Source organism: Schistocerca piceifrons, chromosome 4, assembly GCF_021461385.2.
Source record: "Schistocerca piceifrons isolate TAMUIC-IGC-003096 chromosome 4, iqSchPice1.1, whole genome shotgun sequence".
Classification (NCBI taxonomy): domain Eukaryota; kingdom Metazoa; phylum Arthropoda; class Insecta; order Orthoptera; family Acrididae; genus Schistocerca; species Schistocerca piceifrons.
In genome coordinates, this window is record NC_060141.1 from 310,184,313 (window position 1) to 310,207,665 (window position 23,353).

Here is a 23,353-nt window from a genome sequence, read left to right on the forward strand (position 1 = left end):
CAATCCCGGATTTCTCGCTAACTGCGAGCGGTCGCCTTACCATTTGGCTATCCATGGCCAGACCCGAAGTTCCAAATGTCATCAACCATGCATCTATGACCTGAACTTGTACATCCATTACGTATATTCCTGTACAGGTCAGACATTGTATTTGAAAGTCGCTTGCCTAGTATCAGCAGCTAAATACGATATGCGGTGACTGCATTATTCTGATTACAATGCAAAGTTCGTTTGGACACACATGCATGAAGTTTGTGTCTGGCCATGAGTCATGCACGGATAGCCAAATGGTAAGGCGATCACGGGAAATCCGGGTTCGGGTTCCGGTCTGGCACAAATTTTCATTGTCGTCATTCCTTCTATAGCTGATGGTTGTCCTTGTTCACAACTGCAAATTCATTTAATGTATTACATTGCATGTATGCATGCATGCCCAAAGAAACTTTGCATTGTAAGCAGAATAACACAGGCACTGCAATATCGTACTCACAGATTTGTCTGGTATGACACTGACTGAAAATAGTTAAACTGGCAGTTCTGAAATAGCCTGTCCAGTCCATCCTCACTATTCAGTTTGTCTGATCTTGTTTACCATTTGCCAGTTTCCTAACCAAGTATTTAGCAAAGCCTCTTTCACTCTTGATTATTCTTGTATTACAACCTTTCATCACAATCTCCAGTTAATCTGTATTATCACTACTATCAGCCTATTTTATCACTTTTGTCTGTGCCCCAACTGCCGAAGTTTAACATGGGCACCCTGTTGTAAAAATGAGAGATGTGTAGGAGAAGAAAGCAGAGGTAGATAAAAATTGAACTGAGCATTTGTACACACACATGGTAACAGAACTGTTGTAGTACAGATGAGTGATGGCTCATAGATCTGAAGTCAGTAATTATGGTTTTCCATGTATGAAAGAAAAAAGATAAGAAGAAATGAAAACAAATAAAAAAGAAACAGCACTGTATATATCAAGTTCCCAATTATGAGCCTGCAAATTATCTGGTTTGCAGACTGTCTGTATAGTTCGACATTTTTTGGAAAAAAAAAGTAAGTATTCTGTTATGTTTAGAACAACTATTTTTGCTTAGTATACATTATTATGCATGAGACTCGTGTTTTATTTCCGGAAGACAATATGGGACCCAATCCCACCATATGATGTCCCTGATTTTTTTCTCCGTTGTTTTCCATTTTATCTTCATTGTAAATGCAGGAATCTAACTTTTTAACATATTCACCGCCAATTTCCTGTCTATATGATTCCATAGGAGCTAGTAGTTGATAAATTCCAACTCACCCAAGGACAACAGTGAAAGAAAATGATTTAGGTTTTCTTCTTGGATGGTTCCCTTTAGAATTCTTGCTCCATGTTGATACAAAATGAAAGTATACTGTTAAACATCGCCAAGGCAAATGCAGTGACAATCTTACTTTCCTACCTGCTGACATACCTCTATAATACCATAGCTTCTAACCTGAATCATTGACATTTCTTGTTGTTGTTGTACTTGCAGATGATTTACATGTTCTTGGTACAAGATAAATATTTGCAAACTTGTTGTTTTAAGTATCAAAAATAAGTTAGAAAAGGGCAATTAGCAACAAAACTCAATCAGAGTTATGGGATAGGCATAGTGAGAAACTGAAAGAGAAATAAAGAAATGATGTTAAATTTTACAGTCACAGATGGCAGCCAAGTTCAACAGTCACAGTGAAAGCACCTGAAAACTTCAACTTACATGGAACTAGATGAAGCATTGCACTTATGGTTCCAGGTGAGGAAAGCAGAGGTTCCACATCAGGTCCAATGTTAACAGAGAAGGTAGGAGAGCTCTACAAAACTCTGATGACTGAAGAAAAATTTTGCAAGTCATCAGAATGGCAGACTCAGTTTAAAAAACACTACATGATTCTGGAAATTGCTCCTCAGGGCAAGGTTCTTAGTACCAACAAAGATTCAGATGATGCTTTTTGGGATGACTTCTTTAGTTACATGAAATAGAACTATTTTCTCCTGGGACATGTTAGGTGTGTTTGTGAAACTGTGCTGGACTGGAAGGGGATTCCTGCATGAATGTTATTCTCTCAGCTGGAAGTGCATGTTCCTGAACACTGAAGCCACTCATTGGGGAAAAACATGCACACATTTACAGGAATAATTAAGTTACCACTTTATTACATGCATCAGAAAGGAACCTGGATGGACAGGACTATCTACAAAGACTGGTTCTGGTCTATGTTTGCATTTACTGTGCATCTCTATTTGGAAGGAAAAGATTTACCCTAAAGAGTTGTTGAATCAATTTACAATGCACCTCATCATCCTGCAGATGATGTGCTCATTTTGAATGGCATAATGATTTTTGTGAAGTATCTTTTACCTTGAGTTTGTCAGTCATATACCAATGAACCACGGTGAGGTAACAGCTATGAAACAACATTAACGGTCAAATTTTAATGGAACAGATCGTGCAAGAAGGTTCAGATATCATGGTTCAGGGCATCCCTGAATGTGTTCAATGTAATCCACAGTAGTTGCAAGACTTAGGACAACACGAAGATAACAAAAATAGCGAACTTGTGGAAGAAAACTGCAAAACCATTTAATGAAACTGGAATTTGAGGTTAGAGTAGCCAATGATGTCACTACACATTGGACTGCTCTTGTGAAACAAACTTCAGCTTATGATGATTATGACAAAAACAGCTGTGAGTGATTAAATAGCTATCACTATGAATCAGGATTCGAGTGGCTTATGTGACACAGATATAACAAGAAGTGTTAAGTAGAGGAAACAAGACGGAGGAGGAACCTGTTATCACACACATTGAAGTACTGAAATGACTGACTATTATTAGAATACACAAGACAAAAAATGGCTCTGAGCAGTATGGGACTTAACATCTATGGTCATCAGTCCCCTAGAACTTAGAACTACTTAAACCTAACTAACCTAAGGACATCACACAACACCCAGCCATCACGAGGCAGAGAAAATCCCTGACCCCGCCGGGAATCGAACCCAGGAACCCGGGCGTGGGAAGCGAGAACGCTACCGCACGACCACGCGATGCGGGCAATACACAAGACAAAGTTCATTTAATTATAGCGATGTTTTGACGCTCCACTAAGTAAGAACTGTCATTAGGAAAATGTGAACAAAAAGCAGAAACAAAAGAAATTAGGCAATTACTTCCCAAAAATGAACTGAAAGCAAGTAATATGCAATGAAACAATGGAAACTCCAGGAAGAAATATCAACAATGTATGAAAAGACAAATTGCTACCTAGCATAAAGAAGACGCATTAAGTTACAGACAGGCACAGTGTCTTTTAATTGTACCTGTCTGCAACTTACAGTGTCTTCTTTTTGGGAAGTAGCAATCTGTTTTTTCGTACACTGTTAACATGCACTATTATTTGTTTTAAATTTCATTTCAAAATAAGATGTCAGCTTATGAGAAGTGAGGCATAATTAATGTAGTGGACTTTCAAATTTGACACATAGCTTGCTTTGTTAACACAGTAATTACTAGTCTTCATAAGAGAAAAAGAGAGAGAGAGAGAGAGAGAGAGAGAGAGAGAGAGAGAGAGAGAGAGAGAGAGAGAGAGATTTTGGATAAGGTGTGTTTCTTGGTTATTGTGTAGTTTCAAGTCTGCATTATCCTGGGTAACAGAATTTACTGCAATGGCATTATGATAACCTATTACACGTCACTTTTCCACATCATTCTGATGTTACAGTTCCACCAGAATAAAAAAAGAGAATTATTTTTCATTTTTTTCTTGCATTTTATGTCACTCCAGAGACTATTTCTGCACTGGTGCTCATTATATTTTCTTGCCTTTTATCTCTCCAATTTACTTGCTGAAAGAATTTTTAAAGTACTAATTATTACTGTGTGTTTCCAAACCTGTACACCTACCAACCCTTTACCAGCTCTATCATTCAAATAGTATAAATAAATAACACAACGAAATACTTGCAGTGAGATCTTGGTCATTTACCATAAGTCTAAACAGCTATAAAATCATAGTTCAGGTGCCGAGCTCATGAAAATCTTGACATGTAATGCATTTAGAGCTCCTATATCTCTTGTACATTTATATTAATAATTTTAAGGACATGGCCTCTTGACAAAATTAAACCGAAACTGTCTGAAGGTTTCAGTGCATGCTGAAAATGACCAGCAGAAATAAATAAATAAATAAATAAAACTAAAAACAGAAGCAATACACACACCAAGAGCCAATTAAAATAATTTGTTATGTTATGATTAAATTAATTTTGAATACCATAGCAATAGAAAAGAGCAGCATAGTTACAAAAAACAGCATGAACAATAAGTAAGCATTTTATGTACAATATTTAGATGACCGACCTAGCCATTTTCTTCAGGTGCTGCTAGTTTTCCCGTTATGTGTACCCACTGCCTAGACTCCGATCAGACTGATCTATTGTTGCTCTCTCGCCATTACTTATAGCAGAGTTCGAATATCAACTTAAATTCTCTCAGCATTTCTCTCAGCATGGCCAGTGAGATTTTAATAAATTGAGTGCTGGACCGCAAGAATTACTTAAATTGAAATCTCCATTTCTATATCTTTTTATTAGGTTTCTGACATCTTTATTTCAATAGACCCCTTGATTAGGTGGTCCCAAAGACTTTGTGTTTGCACAAGGCCACTGGTTCCATACTATTTCATTTCACAATTATGTTCGAGGCACTGCTTGGTTACAGCTGATTTTCTTGCTTGTTTTAGTTGGGGATATTGTTGATGCTCCTGACATCTTTCTTTGACTGTTCTGACAGTCTGCCCCACATAAGACATGCCACATTTCCACTGGCATATGATATAAACTCATTTTTCTGATACCTAGATCGAGTTTAACATTACAAAGAACTTTTTGTTTTGTTTTGGGAGCGAAATACACTGGATGCTATGTTTCCATAGGAGTCTATCGATCTTTCCAGATACTGGGCCAGCACAAGGTAGATAAGTGATTTTTGGCTTCTCTTTCTTGGTCTGTCTCAATCCCTTCCTCAGGTGTTCTTGATTTTGACTGCATCACCCGTTCCATTTGATGATCTGAGTACCCTCTGCTTCAAAACGCTTTTCATAGGTGTCTTAATTCTTTGGCAAGGCTATCCTTGACCAAAAGTGCTCAAGTTATATGGACCAGAGTCTTAAGCACCAAATTTCTGTGTACAGATGATGATGGCACAAGGTGTAGAGATAGGTTAGTGTGTGTAGATTTTCTATGTACTCAGTGACCCATGGATGCTTCCACTGTTCTCTTAACTAACCTGTCGAGGAAAGGTAGTTGGCCCTTTTTTATAAGTTCAGTCATGAATTTTATATTATGATGGTCAGAGTTTAAATGTTCCACAAACTCTTATAGCTTTTCCATTCCATGTGGTCACACCAAAAACATGTTGCTTAAGTATGAAAGAAACACATTAGTTTCAAATTGCCAGATTCTAATGTGTTTGCTTCAAAATGTTTCAAGTACATGCTCTCCATAACATATGATAACAGACTACCCACAACTGTGAATTCCATTCATTCGTAATATTTTCTGTCAAACAGGAAATAAGCTGCTGTCAAAATCAACAATATAGAGAAATTGAGAATGCTTTGATGCAAAACACCTTGTTATTTGTTTACTTGTTTACGAACCCAAACTAGTTTTGGTGACAAATATCACCATCATAAGTGGGTATTTTTAATCTTATTTATTTTATGCTATAGAATGTTTTTTTAGAATTACTGTCACTGTTTGCAACATATTTTCTGTGCTTTTTTTCTGTTGACATCGCAAACAGTGACAATAATGCTCAAAAACATGCTATAACATACAATAAATGAGATTAAAAAAAAAACCACTGGTGATGGTGATATTTGTCACCGAAACTAGTTTGGGACAATAAACAAGTAAACAAATAACAGGGTGTTTTGCATTAAGGCGCACTCAATTTCTTATATTATTGTTTTTCTATGCAAACACGGGCCAAATAGATGAGTTCCAAGATAAAGTTATTGCTGTCAAAATGTATCTAGAAAGTTCTGTGAAACAATCTTCAAACTTTTTTTATGATTAGCTGCAAAGCAATCAGAAAGAGGAACTCTTGGAAAGAGGGAAAAATACATCAAAATTGACAATAATATCCATATCCTGGAGTCGCAATTGACTGAGGCACTGTACAAAATCAGTGGAGTTGTGGATGTGATGTTCACACTTCCCCACAATGAGAACACATTTCAGGTACTTCGCCAGATGGTGGTATGTAGGTGTGTCAATTGCACCTAAGACTAAGAATGTCCTGTTTTCACAGAAGAGAAGTAAATCCAGAAGATTAAAGTCAGCCAGTGCATTGCACACTCTGATGTGAAGAAACGTTTAAGGCAACACGGCCTCAAACTTTCATGAAGTCGTATGCCCCGGCAATGAAACATCATCTACAGAAGACTAGTGTTGGCATCCCTACTTTGACAACTGAGCAGGACACATCAACCTGCATCTGTAACAGTATGTGCAAATCTGCACCGCTAGTCCAACAACCAACTTTTCTACCAGTGAAATTATGGTAATTGCAGAACCAAACATCAGAAAGTAAAACAGACACTTGTGACAGACAGGAGAGCAGCACCAACAAAACAGTTCTCTTAAAACTGCCTTACCATTGTCCCAAAATCCAGGGTAGGTTGTATTAATACGATGTACATCTGCCCGCTGCCAACGGCAACACTACAGTCATGGCACTGTGTGGACTGCAATAATCTGATTTTCGAGCCTTTGAATAACACTGCATACAGACAGATAGATGTCGACCCTGCAAGTAAAATCAAAAGGAAGGTGATGACTCTTCTTACGATTCTGGCTTGCCATATAATTTCATTAAACAGCAGTGCCACCATGATTATACGGCCTTCCCAGGGTACACAAGAAAGGAATTCCTCCAAGAATCATAGTAACATTAGTGCACCTACATACCACCATCTGGCATGTTACAGCTCATTTACAGTAATGGAGCCCAGTGTGTAGCTCATTATGACAGCATATTCTGCAAAGAGTTTGGTGTTGCTCTCAGTGAGTCTATCAGGAATGTACCACTGTGCAGCCTTCTGACAGATTTAAGTTGCCCTTCAAGTCCCTCCTCAGCTTTATGGATATAAAAGGTGATAATATTTCCAATAAATTTTCTAAACCTTTTAACAACAATATGTACATGGTGACAATTACTGAACTATATGAAAAAAAACGTAAATGAGTTACAAATTACAGCGTGAACACACTTAATTCAAGATGTAAACACCACTACAGATATTCGGATTTACATTATAACACGTTCGATATGCCTGCCATCATTGGCGATGATGTGGTGCAGACGAATAGTGAAATACTGCATGACCCACTGAAGTGTCAGAAATTCAATTCTGTCTATGATCACCTGAATAGCTGTTTTCAGGTGAGCAATGGTTTTGAAGTTACTGCTGTACATCTTGCCTTTAATACAGCGCCACAAAAAGGAGTTGCATGTGTTTAGATCCGGAGAATATGGCGGCCAATTGAGGCCCATGCCAGTGGCCTATGGGTACCCCAGAGCCAGAATGTGGTCCTCAAAGTGCTCCTCCATGACATCAAACACTCTTGTGCTTCCATGAGGTCGAGCTCCGTCTTGCATGAACCACATCTTGTCGAAATTGGGCTCACTTTGGATAATGGGGATGAAATCATCTTCCAAAATATTCATGTACCATTTGGTAAGTCACTGTGCCATCAAGAAATATCGCACGGATTATTCCATGACTGGACATTGCACACCACACTGTCACCTGTTGAGGGTAAAGGGACTTCTCGATTGCTAAATGCAGATTCTTAGTCTCCCAAATGTGGCAGTTTTGCTTATTGATGAACCCTTCCAAATGAAAGTGGGCTTTGTCGCTAAACCAAACCATACAGCACATACTAATACTCATTATATACCCTGCGGCCAACTGTGCAGTTTGAATAGCCTAACACAAACAGTTTGTAAGGTATGACAATTTTATTTCATATAGTTCAATAACAGTCTCCCTGTACATTGTTTACCACAGGATGTGGTCCATTAATATTACTTATTTCTCTTATATTCAGTCATCTCAGGCAGCCTATGCACACGAGGTCTCTTGATGTTTGAGTGGTAATACTGCCCAGTGGACCAACAGAACTGTTGGAGTATAGGAAAGAGATTTAGGCTTCATGGAAGTTCCACAAGCAGTTAGGGCAGTAACTGTCTAGCCAGACAGAGCTCCACTTGCCTGGGTACACTTGATCATGTATGGTTAGTTCTCCGGTTAGCTGGAAATGTATCATATACCAGTCCCAACCTAGCATTGGCTGGATAAAGGAATGGGATGGATGGATGGATGGTTTGTAAGGGTATAGATATCAATCCAATACTTGAAGGATCAAATCTACCCTTATGCTTCTTTGCTACAGCGCAGTGACATCGCTGATGTGGGTGCTCTGTCATCTAGAAGGGAGAAATTGATGCCTGGAGTTTGTTTGGCATGAAGGAGTGAGTGAGTTGAGCCTGAGAAAACCTGCAGGGCATGTCCCAGGTGCTCACACATCCAGCAATCAGACATAAAAGTGAAGTATTTTATGGAAAGATTACAGTCCACTAAACTGGAGCATGCATGCAGGGCAGGCCCCAAGAGCTTGTGCTTCCTGCAATTGCATATAAAAGTGAAGTATTTTGTGAAATGATTACACAAAGTCATGGCAAGACCAATTTTAGCAAGGTGGTACACTTGCGGAAAATGCCATCATAGAAAAGTGGACCACAACAGGGACTAGAACCTACAAAACAAGAGTTGGTGTGGAAACAGCAATGAAGACTAAATAAAATGAAACGACAAATAGCTTGAAAAGAGATGACAAAAATGGTCAAGGCAAATCAAATGGTAAACAGCAAATACTGGTAGTCTGATTTAATGCTAGTGTGTGACAAAGGGTAAAGACAAAGCCCTACATAAATTGTCCCCGGTCTTCATCAAAAACACTTGGAAAGCATGCAAGAACTGCACATTAAGTACAACATATACTACAGTTCAAAGATGTTTCAATAAATTTAATGTCATAGTAAAATACATGATTAAAAACAGTTCATCACCTATTTGTAAAATGTCTTGGTTGCAGCAGCTACGCCCTGGTCTGAAGCCTGCCTGATCAACTGGAACGTTTACTAGGATAGCTCTACTTATTCTGTTATATATTAGCCTTTCAAAAAGCTTGTAGCAGCAGCTAAGTAGGGCAATGGGGCAATAGTTTTCTACCTTGTTGCTGGGTTTGCCAGGTTTCAGAACAGGTGTAATCTTCGCCTTTTTAAACTCCAATGGAAGTTGACCAGTCAGCAGGATGTCAGTGAAGAATTCTGCCAGCCATTTCTTAGCTTTTCCTCCCATATGGATCAGGAATTCTGGATGGATACCATCGAATCCAGGTGCCCTAAGAGGTTTGAGGTCCTTCAGTCCAGAGTCAGAGGTCCTTCAGTCCAGAGTCAATGTCTGAAACTATGAAGGGATGGGTATACTCAGATGACGGAGATGCCTTCTTTTTCAGGTCACGAAGCTGTCATCTGGGCTTGGTGCACTCAAGAGCTGAGTGTTGTGCACCTGTTTGGATTAACAGTCGTCATACAAGGCTTGTTGATACACAGCTGAATACGACAATGCGCATAATATCTGGCACAATCAGATCTACTCCAGTTTATTGGCTTCCACTGTTAACCAGTATAATGCCTCCTGCTCTACGCAGATGTTCTGCCCTTATGAGAGAATTCCACAAGATCTCCAGGAATTCTAACCTACCCGTACATAGCGACCTGCCACTTTTAAATCGCAAGAGACTGAAATCACACCATCCAACTCTGTGAGATGCTGCTGACATGGTTGCTAAAGATTTCAAACCTCTTGAAGAATGGAAAGGTTGGTGGGAAGCAGTGACAGATGTGCACCTGCATAACATCTGCTCAGGTGCTAAACTTCCAAGTGGATTCGAGCTACCACGCAAGACCTGGACTACTCTCAACAGAATCCGTACCGGCCATGGCCGATGCAGGGATGCTCTCTTTAAGTGGAAGAAGCTGCCTGATCCAGCCTGTGACTGTGGGGCTCCATACCAGACTGTTCACCACATTGTCAGTGAATGCAGGATTCGAGCCTATCACAGCGCCAAAGAGGACTTCCTGCTAGCAACTCTAGATGCAATGCACTGGATTGAAGGACTGGATATTCAGTTGTAAAGACAAACTTATGTTTCTTGTGTGTCAATATGTACATAATATGTATATGTAATTTAATTTCATGATATGTCTGTATTAGCCATATGCTAAATAATAAATGTAAAATGTCTTTAGCAGTGCATAGAAGAAGCAAGATCATCTGACAGTTGTAGAGTCAAAGAGAGCACTGAAATGATACTAAGTATGGAAAACTGGCTAGACAGTGAAGATGAGGTGGATTTACTGAAAAATGTGCAATAAGTGAAGATTTAGGTGAAGTGGGCAGTGGGAACATAGCCAGACAGGAGTAGCAGAAATGTCTATGGCAAATGGTTCCAATTTAAATAGTTCTCATGGATAGATCAAATGGGAGTGAACACAAATGTTTGGAAGATGAAGCTCATGACATTTTTTTTATCATCACCAGTAACATGATCTTGTACTGTGAGATGTTGTGTGTTTGGCATTTCAGGCATTTGGAAAGCCGGTTAATGGTTATATTGACAAAGCACAAGTACTGGTCTTAATTATTACAAGGCTTTAGTCAATGCAGCAGCTCTGAAAATTGACTATCACAGACAGAGCTACAACTAACTCAGAAAAGGCTAGCTTAGTGACTCACCAATGACTTATTCATTTGATAATACAATAATTTTCATAACTATTAATTGTAATTACAAATACTTAGTCTGCAGACTTGTCAAATGAGATACAGAAAATGTGTTGCAATAGGTTTTAAATCTTAATCATTTGCATCTAACTGTGTCGGCTTTGTATGAGAACACATGAACTATCCTGAAAATAATAAATTGTCAAAATGCACCAGAAAACATGAAAACATAACCAGTAGGGAATCACAATTGCACTTTTAAGTACAGAATGCTTTAGTCAGCATTTCCCAATGTTCTATTTCTGCTTAATTTCCACCAAAATGACAAATGTAAGTCATTTTGTGTTGCGAGTCATCCCAGAAGTAGTGTACTGATTGGAATGTTGCTTTTACAGAGAGGTTTGTAGTTGACCTCGCAATGTAAAAATTATTTCAGATATTCCTGAAGTCCTTGCAGAAGCTAATCTCATAATTTACAATACTGGATTTATATTGGGGCCTATGAACCAGAAGGTTATTACCGGTGCAATGAAAAGTGAAATGAAAGAGCTATACAGGATTAATAGGAAGTTCTCCTTGAAATACTATATGAACTGAGTTAAAGCACTTCCAAAAGAACCCAGAGCAGCAGCATGAGTGGAGTGTGCAGCAACTAAAGGAATAAAGGTCTTATCTGCAAGAACACTGAGATCGTCCATAAAACAGCAATTATCTGCTTTTCTGGTAGGTTAGAATTTAAAAACAGTTTCTGAATTTAATCTTGGTGTTGGATAATTTTTTATTCTCTTAAAATTACAATTAAATACCTCCAATATTTCTGTAAGTTTATTGGTAACACAAACGAAATATAGTTCCTGTAAACTGTAGTTAAATTGTCTTAACGGCTAGGAAATACAGTTTGAAAACAGGACCTGCAGTTCTTTGAGAAACAATGATGTGGCACAACAAAATTTGGCAGACTACAAATAACACAGATGACGTGAAAATTACCAACCTACAGCTTCAAACAGAAGCTCCCCAAATTTTAATAAGTTTTTTGGCCTCATTATTTGAAAAGCTGCCATTTATTATTGTTAAGAGACATCAGTTGACCTGCAAGTAAGAAGCTGCTTTTTAATCTAAATCAGTCTTCTGACACCATGAATTACTTTCACTGCACTTCATCTTCTCTCTCTCACTTCCAAATCTTATGCTGAAAACTGCTAACATACTCTCTGCTACAATCTGTTAACAAAGCAATGTAGTTTGCCCTTATGACAAAAGTCTCAAACTTCAACAAACTTTAAAGCACAATGTCTTGTCAGATCTGTCATCACAGATAAAGTCATTTCTCAGCAAAATGATTTTTTTGAGGAAACGGATCACTGATTTGGAAGGCACCAACAACTTTTAGATTTGTCACATCATGGTTTGAATATTGATCCTCTGCATCATAAATTCTGTGTCAAATAGTGTGCCATTTTGATAAATTTTGAGGATTTCTGCAAATCTTACTGTCAGTTCTTCAGTCACCAATAGCAATAAAATTTCTCAATGAGAACTGAGGCTGAAAATTAAATTCTTATCGAAGCCTTCCACAATAAACATGTTTTTTAAATGATTCAAACAGTCTCATAAGATATGTGGAAGCTACAATATTACGTGTTTGGACCATTTTTGTATCTGTAAATCAATTTAACACTAAGCAGTATGCCCAAGGTGAGAGTCATTATTGAGGTTTTATTTGTTGTTTTCCCAACAATATTCTTAAACAAGTGCTCTAACATGTGACAGTAAATCCGTCTTGTTTTTATTTTCCACTCCTTGTCATGTAATATGTGAGAGTAATATGTTGTATGTATCATACCTGGTAGTGCAGTATATATCAATTACAAAAATATTACCTTCTGTTTAAATAAATCAAACATTTGAACACAATCACACAAAATCATACTTACGTTAAAAATTCTGAACTGTCCTGCTGGTGACCTGGTAAAAAACCAGGCGGTCGGCATATGGCTAGCAAATCTGTTGGCGATAATGCTGGTCTTTTTGAATGAAGTAATAAAGCAAAAAGTGTCTGAAGCTTCCATATTAACTCTTGATTGTAATTTTTTTCTTTGGACAACAAGCCAAAACAAAACCTGGAAGTAAGTATAAATGCATCATTTATCTACTAAACTATATCTGATATTGAAACAACAAGAAAGAACACACTCTAGAAAAAAATTATTTCTATCACTGATTAATACTGCTAAAAGCACATGCACATAATGCATGCAATACAGCTGTAATGTGCATTGAAAAGGAGAGTATATCTGTTGATCCTTTCTCGTCACCACCAATAATAAGTAGTAGTTAACCCTAGTGACACTTTTTTGAGGGGAATTATGATCTAAAAGCTCTATCCTTTGAGCGGAATTATGATCTAATCTGTTATGATTTCTTTTTCAAAATTAAGCCGATAGGAACATTGACTGGGTTCAGTATTGCTGTTCATACAAATGATTTTAAGTTTATCCTCATACAATATTTTAAAAAATTTGGAAGCTACAGTTGTGAACAATTCAGAATACATAAATGTTGTTATCAGTGGCAACTGACATGACAAAAGTAATACAAATTTGGTAAAAGCTAAGTAATTTATTACCTCTTAGATATTCTATAACTGCTCAGTGTCTCTATGATTTCTCGTATTATCATTTCAAGATATTTCCCAAATAGCCTAAATTTGCACTACTATGGCACCTTCTGTTAGCCTACTACATCTACATACTTCATGATAAAAATAAAAGAGAAGACTCTTACCTGTTTGTCATGAAAAGTGCTTGCAGTATACTGTTCATGTAACAAGTGTTGCCAAGATTATAAAGACCAACACGTCCCGTTAGTTGATATATAGGAGCTACTTCAAGAGCAGGCATTAATCCATTTAAAGGTGACTTCCACTGTTTGATACTAAGCTGGGACCTACTAAATCTTCTGATTGTTGACAATTCCTAGAGCAATAAGAATCAATTTCATTTGTCAAAATCTTCACATATAATACTGCGCAGAGATGATAACCATTCTATTTAACAGCCTCAGTGTCTTAACACCTTCATTCCAGAACATGAATTACTAAGTTAGATGGAAAATGTGTTCAATGTGTGCTCCAGTTTACTTACTTCTCTGAATTATATTTCAGAACTGTGTGGTTTTTCTATCTGAGTCCACAATTTTATGATATATTGTATGATATATTGTACACATGACATGTGGGGCTAGTTAACTAAATTATTATGCTGGCATTCTGAAAGGTTCTAAAATGAGTCACTTGGTTTTTCGATAAGTCAGCTTTCGAGGTTATTTAGCATATTTATGATATGAGTCAGGAATTTTGACAGCAATGAAAATGAAATGGAGAGATGGTGAGGGGGATAGATATGATGCCAGGTGAGTGGATGGTACATAGACACAGGAAGCTCCCAGTTGGATTCCAACCGATGAGAAAAGACTGAGACAATACTCATGCCTATTGGACTATATAAAATACAAAGAGCAGCACTGGTGTGGATAGCTAAAAATGTCACATATTGGGAAGCCTGAATGAGGCTTTTATCTACCAGGGATTTGAAATGGCTGGTGGTGGTGGTGGTGGTGGTGGTGGTGGTGGTGGTGGTGGTGGTGACAATAGCAATGATGAACAATGAAGTATTTCATATGTTCATTGCATCACTGAGATGGCAGTACTATCTGAGAGACAAATATGATTTAATGTATTTGTAATTACATCTGTTATTAGATATTACTTGTGTGCAGTGTGTGATGAGCACAACAAAATAACTCAAAATGCAGATAGAACATATATGAAACAACTTTTCTTAACCCTTTGGTTGGTTTGCATACCACAGTGCTTTTCAAGGTGTGGTCTACTGAAGAGGTTATGTCCTTGCCTTCCTCCAACATTTGAAGGGATTTTCTCAGCTGATTATTGGGGGACCAACAATTTTACATGAAACTACAGTGGAACTAGACATGTTTCACATGCACAAATCATTGTCAGAGATGGAGGAATAGACAAGTGACAAAAAAAAACCCTCAAAGGCTGGTCTTAGAATTGATTGTAGGAGTTTTGTTTTTGTAACTTGACACTTACCCAACAAAAGTTAATGTAAATTGGAAAGCTTCCTGTAGCTTCAAAAGTAATTTAACCCATCTGCTTTTTGTCCAGTTCAAGTAATATCGAATTCTTGTTTGGTTGTAACAATAATGTAACAGCATATCTATTTGTCTGTATGATTAATTTCTCAAAAGAATGATTGGTCCACACTTGCCTGAAATAATGGATAGGACCATTTCCATGAACAGGTTCTAGTAAACTTCTAGCCTATGTAGAGGGGGGGGGGGGGGGGGGGGAAACTTTTTTTCAAAATGTTTATTCAGGTGCAGGGTGCAGTTTTGATGCACTGGTTCTTATACCTTCAAATTTTCTAGTTCCAAACTTTCCAACTTTTAGATATGTATTCATCTTATCAAAGTTGCCATAAACACACTCACAGAATTTTTGCTTCAGAACAGCTAACAGTTTCATTCGGTCAAAGGTTCTGTACTGCTCTGTTTACTCTGTTTGGTATTTGAAGACCTTGTTCATTTATTATTTTCACCATCTCACTTTGTTGTTTAAGTACTGCAAATCTATCAGTATTTATGCCATAAGATGCACCACGGTTTGGATCCAACAATAAACTTTTGGTACCCAATAACTTGGTCGAAGAAAGTTCAGAGCATGGCGTGCCCAGTGAAATCCTGGACAAAACTTTATGTGCACCCACCCGCACGAACCTTGTAGTGTATGTTGGCAATGCCCATTGTGAGCAATCATGGGAAGTTGCGATGGCACAGCCAATGAGGAAACAAAATATTTTTTGTTTCAGTTGTGGGAGAAATAATAGGTATTTAATGTAACAACACTGTTAACATACTACATGTCAGACTGATCAAACTGGGTTATTGGAGAAAACCACTTTGTTTGGTGCTGCAAATACACAAAAAACACTCACTAATTTAACAGAGTTTTTATCATCTGTTTTTGCTGCATCACAGCTTTTGAGTTACTGATATAGAGGTGTAGGTTGGGGAAAGTAAAGAATGAAGCACAAGCCACTCAGACCTCAGGGTGAGCAGTACTTGCTTTGAGGCTTTCTTATCCTGGTGTCTGAACAACTTATGCTTTGTTCTTAACTTTCTCCACTCTATCCCTCTCCCCTCTCTGAAGCAGGAATTAGTCAGTCCCAAAACTATGATAGTGCATGTACTTTTTTTATGTCTCTATAAGCAGTCTTAAAATTTCACCTCATGAATGTAATTATTGGCCAGCAATTCCATTACACAATTTTTTGGTATCTGAGTATTTATCATTACTGACACCTGTGATTGTTTGCAATAAAACTGTAACCAATGACTGTAACCAGCAAATGGTCACAGTTCTTCATTTTTTACCGCTCATCGAACAATGTTAAAACTTGCTGACAGTGAAAGATGAGATTCAAAATTGTAAGAAACTATTTTGCTAGATCATTATGTGACACCTCAAAATGTTCATGTAACCCTTAGATTGAGAAGACTTGCTATAAGCTGTCTGTCAGCTGCAAGTATGATGGTACACAAAGTAAATTTTGTCGTAAGAAAAAGGTGAAACAGTTTTAAACATCTCCACTACTTGTCAGGTGCACTATCTCCAGACCCACATGTCAAAGAATAGTGGCACTCTAGTCTTTGTGACATACTAGCTCTGGTCTGCATAAGAAAAGCTTCTAACTAGAAGCAAACTTATTATGACTTACCTGTGCACTTTGTAACTTAAATTCTTAAATGTTTTGCATATTGATGTACAAAGTTTTGAACATGGTTGCTTGGTTCAGTGATCATTCATAAATTAAAAATGGAACAAATGAGCCCTCAGTCACAATTTTTTAGTCTTATTAAACTGGTTTCAACACTTCAGAATTTAGACATTTAAAGTGGTCTATAACATAATAACAAATTTATGGGAAATACAAGACACAGTACTTACATGTACGGACTCAAGCCGTTGCAACCTGTGGCTGTACAGGTATGAGCAGCCCTTAGAGGCTCCCCTTCACACATTCCTTTCAAATGTTTTGTGACTAAAGCCCTTCTGACCTGTTATTTATTTTATATGTGACATGTAAGTACTGTCTCTGTCTTGTATTGTTAGTCAGTACTTACACCTTTTTATATAAAAAAAATTTTCCCATAAATTTGTAATTACGTTATAGACCACTTTAAATGTCTAAATTCTGATGAAGATACTCTTAGAAGTGTTGAAACCTGGTTAATAAGACCAAAACATTATGACCGAGGGCTCATTTGTGTCAATTTTATTTTATATTGATTTACTTTTTTTAGGCACAATACCGCATTTTAATAAGTATATACTGTATAGCTGCACCATTGTTTTGCAGAAGTCATTTGGTTTTGTTCAAACATGCAATTACAGTTTTAAGACACCTCAGTTAGATGGCAGTTTCCATCCCTGCAGCAGTGCAGCACAACACAGTGTTCCATTTGTGGATTGTTTTACAAGCTTCTAACTAGAAGCAACTTATTTTGACTTATTATTTTGATTTAACTGTCTCATTTGTCCCCTGAAAGGTCCACTACACTGGCTGCCATGGTTACTGCCCATATTGAGGTTGACCCCTCAACTACGGCCAAGCAGAGGATTGTTTCAAAGTGTGTCAGGCAGTGAAAGATTTTCTGGGGAGCCAACTGAAGAACCTTTTCAGTTCATCTGACAAAGAGATTTCAGGTGCCATCTGTGGCTGATAAAGATCCTGAGCCAGAAGCTATCACTTCTTCTGCTTCAAAAGAAACCTCTCAGCCTGCAAGATATGGGCATTCACAGACAGTGGGATTACTTGTAGTTGGGAGTTGCAATGGTAGGTGTGTAACAGAGCACTTTAGGGATATGGCTGCCAAGGCAGCTAAGAGGTTCAGTGTGCAGTCTGTGTGCATATCATGGGGAGCAATCCCAGGAGGGAAACAGTTGTTCTACGTGCCATGAGGAGCACAGGATGCACCTAACTGTAGGTGCTGACTAATATCAGTATTAGATGTGTGTTGCTTTGAATCAGAAAAAATTCTCTCTTGGTCTGGGCATCTATCTGAAATAGTAAAGACTGCCAGTCTTGCTTGAGACATAAAGGCAGTGTTCACCAACTGTAGTTGACAGAAACAGTCTGAAAACTTGTAAGTGTATTGCAGCGTAAGCCATTCTAAGAACCAAATGTTAAGAAAATTATTTGCTATGTAATGCTATTCCTGAGTTACTTAACAATGAAGTTAACCAATCAGATCATCGCGTGTACAAATTCAGGTGGCTTGCCAGAGATGGTATTGGCAAATGTGTTCTCCATTTGGTGTCCTAAAACCAAACAAGATAGTCATACAAAAATTGGACATGGAACAGTAGTAAAGACTGAACTGGAGCCAAAGGCTGAGCAGTCTCGTGTATTATCAACTACTCTGTGAGAACAGCTGACACTAACTGCATTTGGTGGTCTACTTGAGTCTGCACACACACACAGTGGCCTTATTTACTAACTTCGATGCTAATTAACTCAGAACTGGCACTACACACTGAATTTTTTCTTAGCAATTATTTCTCATCAAAACCTACCCTGGGACACTCTTACAAACTTTTCAGATTGTTTCTGCTCCCTCTGCATATTCCATTATGCCCACTGTGTACATAACTATCATTCAGCGAGCATTCAATGTTGTCATAAAATCAAGGTCTTATTGTCATGTCAATAAATCATGTTCAAAGACAGGTGTTATCTCTCCAACCTGCAACATGTCTCTCACTCTTTGACAATCTATTTCACTTCTTATACTGACAACAACATTTCTAATAAATTAACTGTTCTTACAGGAACACTTTGCAAACAGACGTGCACTTACTACTGCACGTGGGCATTTTTTCAGTGCATTTCTGCAGAGCACATTACACTAATTTTGTTATGTGGTCTGTGTAATCATCCCCATGATGAAAAAGCTACAAATCCCTGAGCAAATGGGTAACAGAACTCTTGTATAACATCCAAAATGAAATCCCAAGTTAAGTATCAAATTACAATGTATGGACGAAATATTCTGTAAGAAGATGCTAATTTAATTTCCACAAACTGCAAAACTAATATCTTAAACTACACAGTCTCTATAAACATAAAATCATATCTCAGTCTGTAATTACAATTTGTTTCCTTTGGATAAATATGCTGCCAACAATTAAGTTTATAAGGCAAACTCTGTTCAATTTATAAAGTTTGTACACATTCATAAATTTACCTTGCAAAACACTTCACGTTTGTATAGACTGGAGAACAGCATGTACCACACAATAGTCCCCACTCCTTGCCTTGCATTGCTCCGAAAAGTTTATCAGTGGTTTCAAGAGTTTCTTCATTTAGAATGTTGTACACCTCTCTTCCCTCAAGTTCATTTATAAGAGCATCTAACCAGAGATTGACATGTGTTGCTCTGAGCAATACTGTCGGCCAGTGACAAAAAATTTGCAATGCCTTTCTTACAACATCATGAAATGTGCTGTTACCAAGCACAGTTTTTACTTTACATTTAATGCACTCAGGCTCAAGAAGTCCCAAGATAACTGCCAAATCAGGGGAAGACACACTGCTGATATTTAGAAAGCACTCAAGCACAATCACGTAAGTACTGAAAGCTGGCTAAAGTCACAGTAAGTCCAGCCGAAATTTTTACAAAGGATCTGGTGGTGTTTCGAAAGGATATATTAAATTTAATTGGTGGTGGGGTGTTTGTTCCTGTCAGCAGTAGTTTATCTTTTAGTGAACTTCATATACACTCCTGGAAATGGAAAAAAGAACACATTGACACCGGTGTGTCAGACCCACCATACTTCCTCTGGACACTGTGAGAGGGCTGTACAAGCAATGATCACACGCACGGCACAGCGGACACACCAGGAACCGCGGTGTTGGCCGTCGAATGGCGCTAGCTGCGCAGCATTTGTGCACCGCCGCCGTCAGTGTCAGCCAGTTTGCCGTGGCATACGGAGCTCCATCGCAGTCTTTAACACTGGTAGCATGCCGCGACAGCGTGGACGTGAACTGTATGTGCAGTTGACGGACTTTGAGCGAGGGCGTATAGTGGGCATGCGGGAGGCCGGGTGGACGTACCGCCGAATTGCTCAACGCGTGGGGCGTGAGGTCTCCACAGTACATCGATGTTGTCGCCAGTGGTCGGCGGAAGGTGCACGTGCCCGTCGACCTGGGACCGGACCGCAGCGACGCACGGATGCACGCCAAGACCGTAGGATCCTACGCAGAGCCGTAGGGGACCGCACCGCCACTTCCCAGCAAATTAGGGACACTGTTGCTCCTGAGGTATCGGCGAGGACCATTCGCAACCGTCTCCATGAAGCTGGGCTACGGTCCCGCACACCGTTAGGCCGTCTTCCGCTCACGCCCCAACATCGTGCAGCCCGCCTCCAGTGGTGTCGCGACAGGCGTGAATGGAGGGACGAATGGAGACGTGTCGTCTTCAGCGATGAGAGTCGCTTCTGCCTTGGTGCCAATGATGGTCGTATGCGTGTTTGGCGTCGTGCAGGTGAGCGCCACAATCAGGACTGCATACGACCGAGGCACACGGGGCCAACACCCGGCATCATGGTGTGGGGAGCGATCTCCTACACTGGCCGTACACCACTGGTGATCGTCGAGGGGACACTGAATAGTGCACGGTACATCCAAACCGTCATCGAACCCATCGTTCTACCATTCCTAGACCGGCAAGGGAACTTGCTGTTCCAACAGGACAATGCACGTCCGCATGTATCCCGTGCCACCCAACGTGCTCTAGAAGGTGTAAGTCAACTACCCTGGCCAGCAAGATCTCCGGATCTGTCCCCCATTGAGCATGTTTGGGACTGGCTGAAGCGTCGTCTCACGCGGTCTGCACGTCCAGCACGAATGCTGGTCCAACTGAGGTGCCAGGTGGAAATGGCATGGCAAGCCGTTCCACAGGACTACATCCAGCATCTCTACAATCGTCTCCATGGGAGAATAGCAGCCTGCATTGCTGCGAAAGGTGGATATACACTGTACTAGTGCCGACATTGTGCATGCTCTGTTGCCTGTGTCTATGTGCCTGTGGTTCTGTCAGTGTGATCATGTGATGTATCTGACCCCAGGAACGTGTCAATAAAGTTTCCCCTTCCTGGGACAATGAATTCACGGTGTTCTTATTTCAATTTCCAGGAGTGTAGATAGTACCTCTGAGTTAATATGAATAGAGGGTACACCTGACAACCAGAATAAATTAATAGAATGAATTCTTCATTTTTTTTAGAATGTGTGTGAAATCATACGGGACTTAACTGCTAAGGTCATCAGTCCCTAAGCTTACACACTACTTAACGTAAATTATCCTAAGGTCAAAAACATACAGCCGTGCCCGAGGGAGGACTCGAACCTCCCCCGGGACCAGCCGCACAGTCCATGACTGCAGAGCCTTAGACCACTCGGCTAATCCCACGCGGCAATAAATTAATAATTGGTTCCTTTTATCGACCCCCCCCAGATTAGATGATACAGCTGCTGAATGGTTCAGAGAAAACTTGAATCCCACTTCAAATAGGTACCCCACTCATACAATTACAATTGGTGGCAACTTCAACCTAACTCTCGTATTTGACAAAATATGTTTAAAGTTGGCTGTAGGCACAAAATGTCATCCAAAAACACATTAAATGCCTTCTCTGAAAATTATTTTGAACAGTTTAGTTCAAGGGTCCACTCAAAGTGTACAAGGGTGCGAAAACATACTTGATCCTGAGCAAATAGGGAATATCACGATGGACACATGGATTAGTAACCACAAAGTCACTGTAATGAGATTGGCCACTGCAACACCCAAATCCACCAAAAGTAAATGCTAAATGTAACTACTTAAAATACAGATAAAAAATCTCCAAGATTGGCAATGTCTTACAGAAGCTCGGAACTTAGTGTGTACTTCAAGATGCTTTCAACAGCTTCCACAATGCAACTCTGTCTCAGTACTTGGCAAGGCTCCAAAGAGATTATGGTCATATGTAAAGTACACCAGTGGCAAGACATAATCAATACCTTCACTGCATGAAGGTAAAGGTAATGTTACTAAATACGGTTTTCCAAAATTCCTCCACCAAAGAAGTTGAAGTAAAGATCCATACATAAAGTATGGAAAGTTGCAGAGGTCACATCAAGACTCGAGACAGGAAACAGGAGTAATCCCCTGAATTAAAGATCCACATCACTGACATCAATTTGCAGTACGATTTTGGAACATTTATTATGTTCAAACATTATGAATTGCTTATATGAATGCACGATTTGTGTTCTTTCAAAAACATCTGAAAGAACAGACACCACACTGAATCCACAACTGTTGCAAATATTATGTAAATTGAAGGTGGATGGAAGAAAATAGAGAAGAAAGGAATGAAATTGATGACATCAGCTAGATCGGGACATTATGCAGAACCAGCGGCGATGAGTGAAAATGTGTACCAGACCAGGACTCGAACCCGGAATCCCCTGTTTACTAGGAAGTTCCATTAACTACTGTGCCATTTGGACACACTGTTTATTGCAGACTACCTCAGCGTGTTCCCCGGCCGACTCTCATTCCCAACTAGTGCCACCTATCCACAATCCCTGTCCATTTTCTCCACAGTCACTAATTTTTAGATTCCTATAGAAGTTCGGATGTAAATGTGCATCTCTACTGAAGGTGGTGGGTTCATTGCCCATTGAGGTGAATCAGTTATATGAATGTGTGGTGTCTGTTCTTTCAGACATGTCCTTTAATTTACACAATTATGAATTACCTAGATGAAAATGATCTAATAGTCAGTCTTTTGAAACACAACTAGCTCTTTATTCACACAAAGTAATGAGTGCTACTGACAGGGGATCTCAATTTGACTCCATATTTCTCAATTTCCGAAAGGCTTTTGACACCATTCCTCACAACTGGCTACTAATCACACTGCATGCCTGTGGAGTATAGTCTCGTTTATACAACTAGAATCTTGATTTGTTATCAGAATGGTCGCAACTCATAGTAAGTGATGGAAAGTCATCAAGTAAAACATAAGTGTTACCTGGTGTTCACCAAGGAAGTGTTATAGGCTCCCTAATGATTTTAAAAACAATCTGAGCAGCTCTCTTAATGTGCATTTTACACCTGTGCGACTTTCCATCCACACTAGGTGCAAGCAGCCTTTGCACGAAGAGGCAAGGGGTACACGCACTGGTACAAAATTACATATGTCTCTCAACTGTGTGCAAGGGGGTGCAAAAGTCTCCCCATACCAGATGAGGAGACACGTGCACAAGGGGGAAAGCACAGCCGCACATCGACTACCCACAAGGTTCACAGTTGTAAACGCACCTTTA

General features: G+C 39.2%; 1 protein-coding gene across 1 annotated transcript in view; it reads right to left on the reverse strand.

The window, feature by feature from the left end:
* LOC124795469 (ubiquitin carboxyl-terminal hydrolase 35) overlaps window positions 1–23,353 on the reverse strand; it is a 124,236-nt gene that overhangs the window by 5,896 nt on the left and 94,987 nt on the right. Inside the window, exons 7-8 of the mRNA XM_047259502.1 lie at window positions 13,674–13,864; window positions 12,824–13,009 (exon numbers count right to left, since the gene is read on the reverse strand). Of these exons, the coding sequence (XP_047115458.1) occupies window positions 12,824–13,009; window positions 13,674–13,864 (377 nt within the window). The remainder of the gene's footprint in view (window positions 1–12,823; window positions 13,010–13,673; window positions 13,865–23,353) is intronic.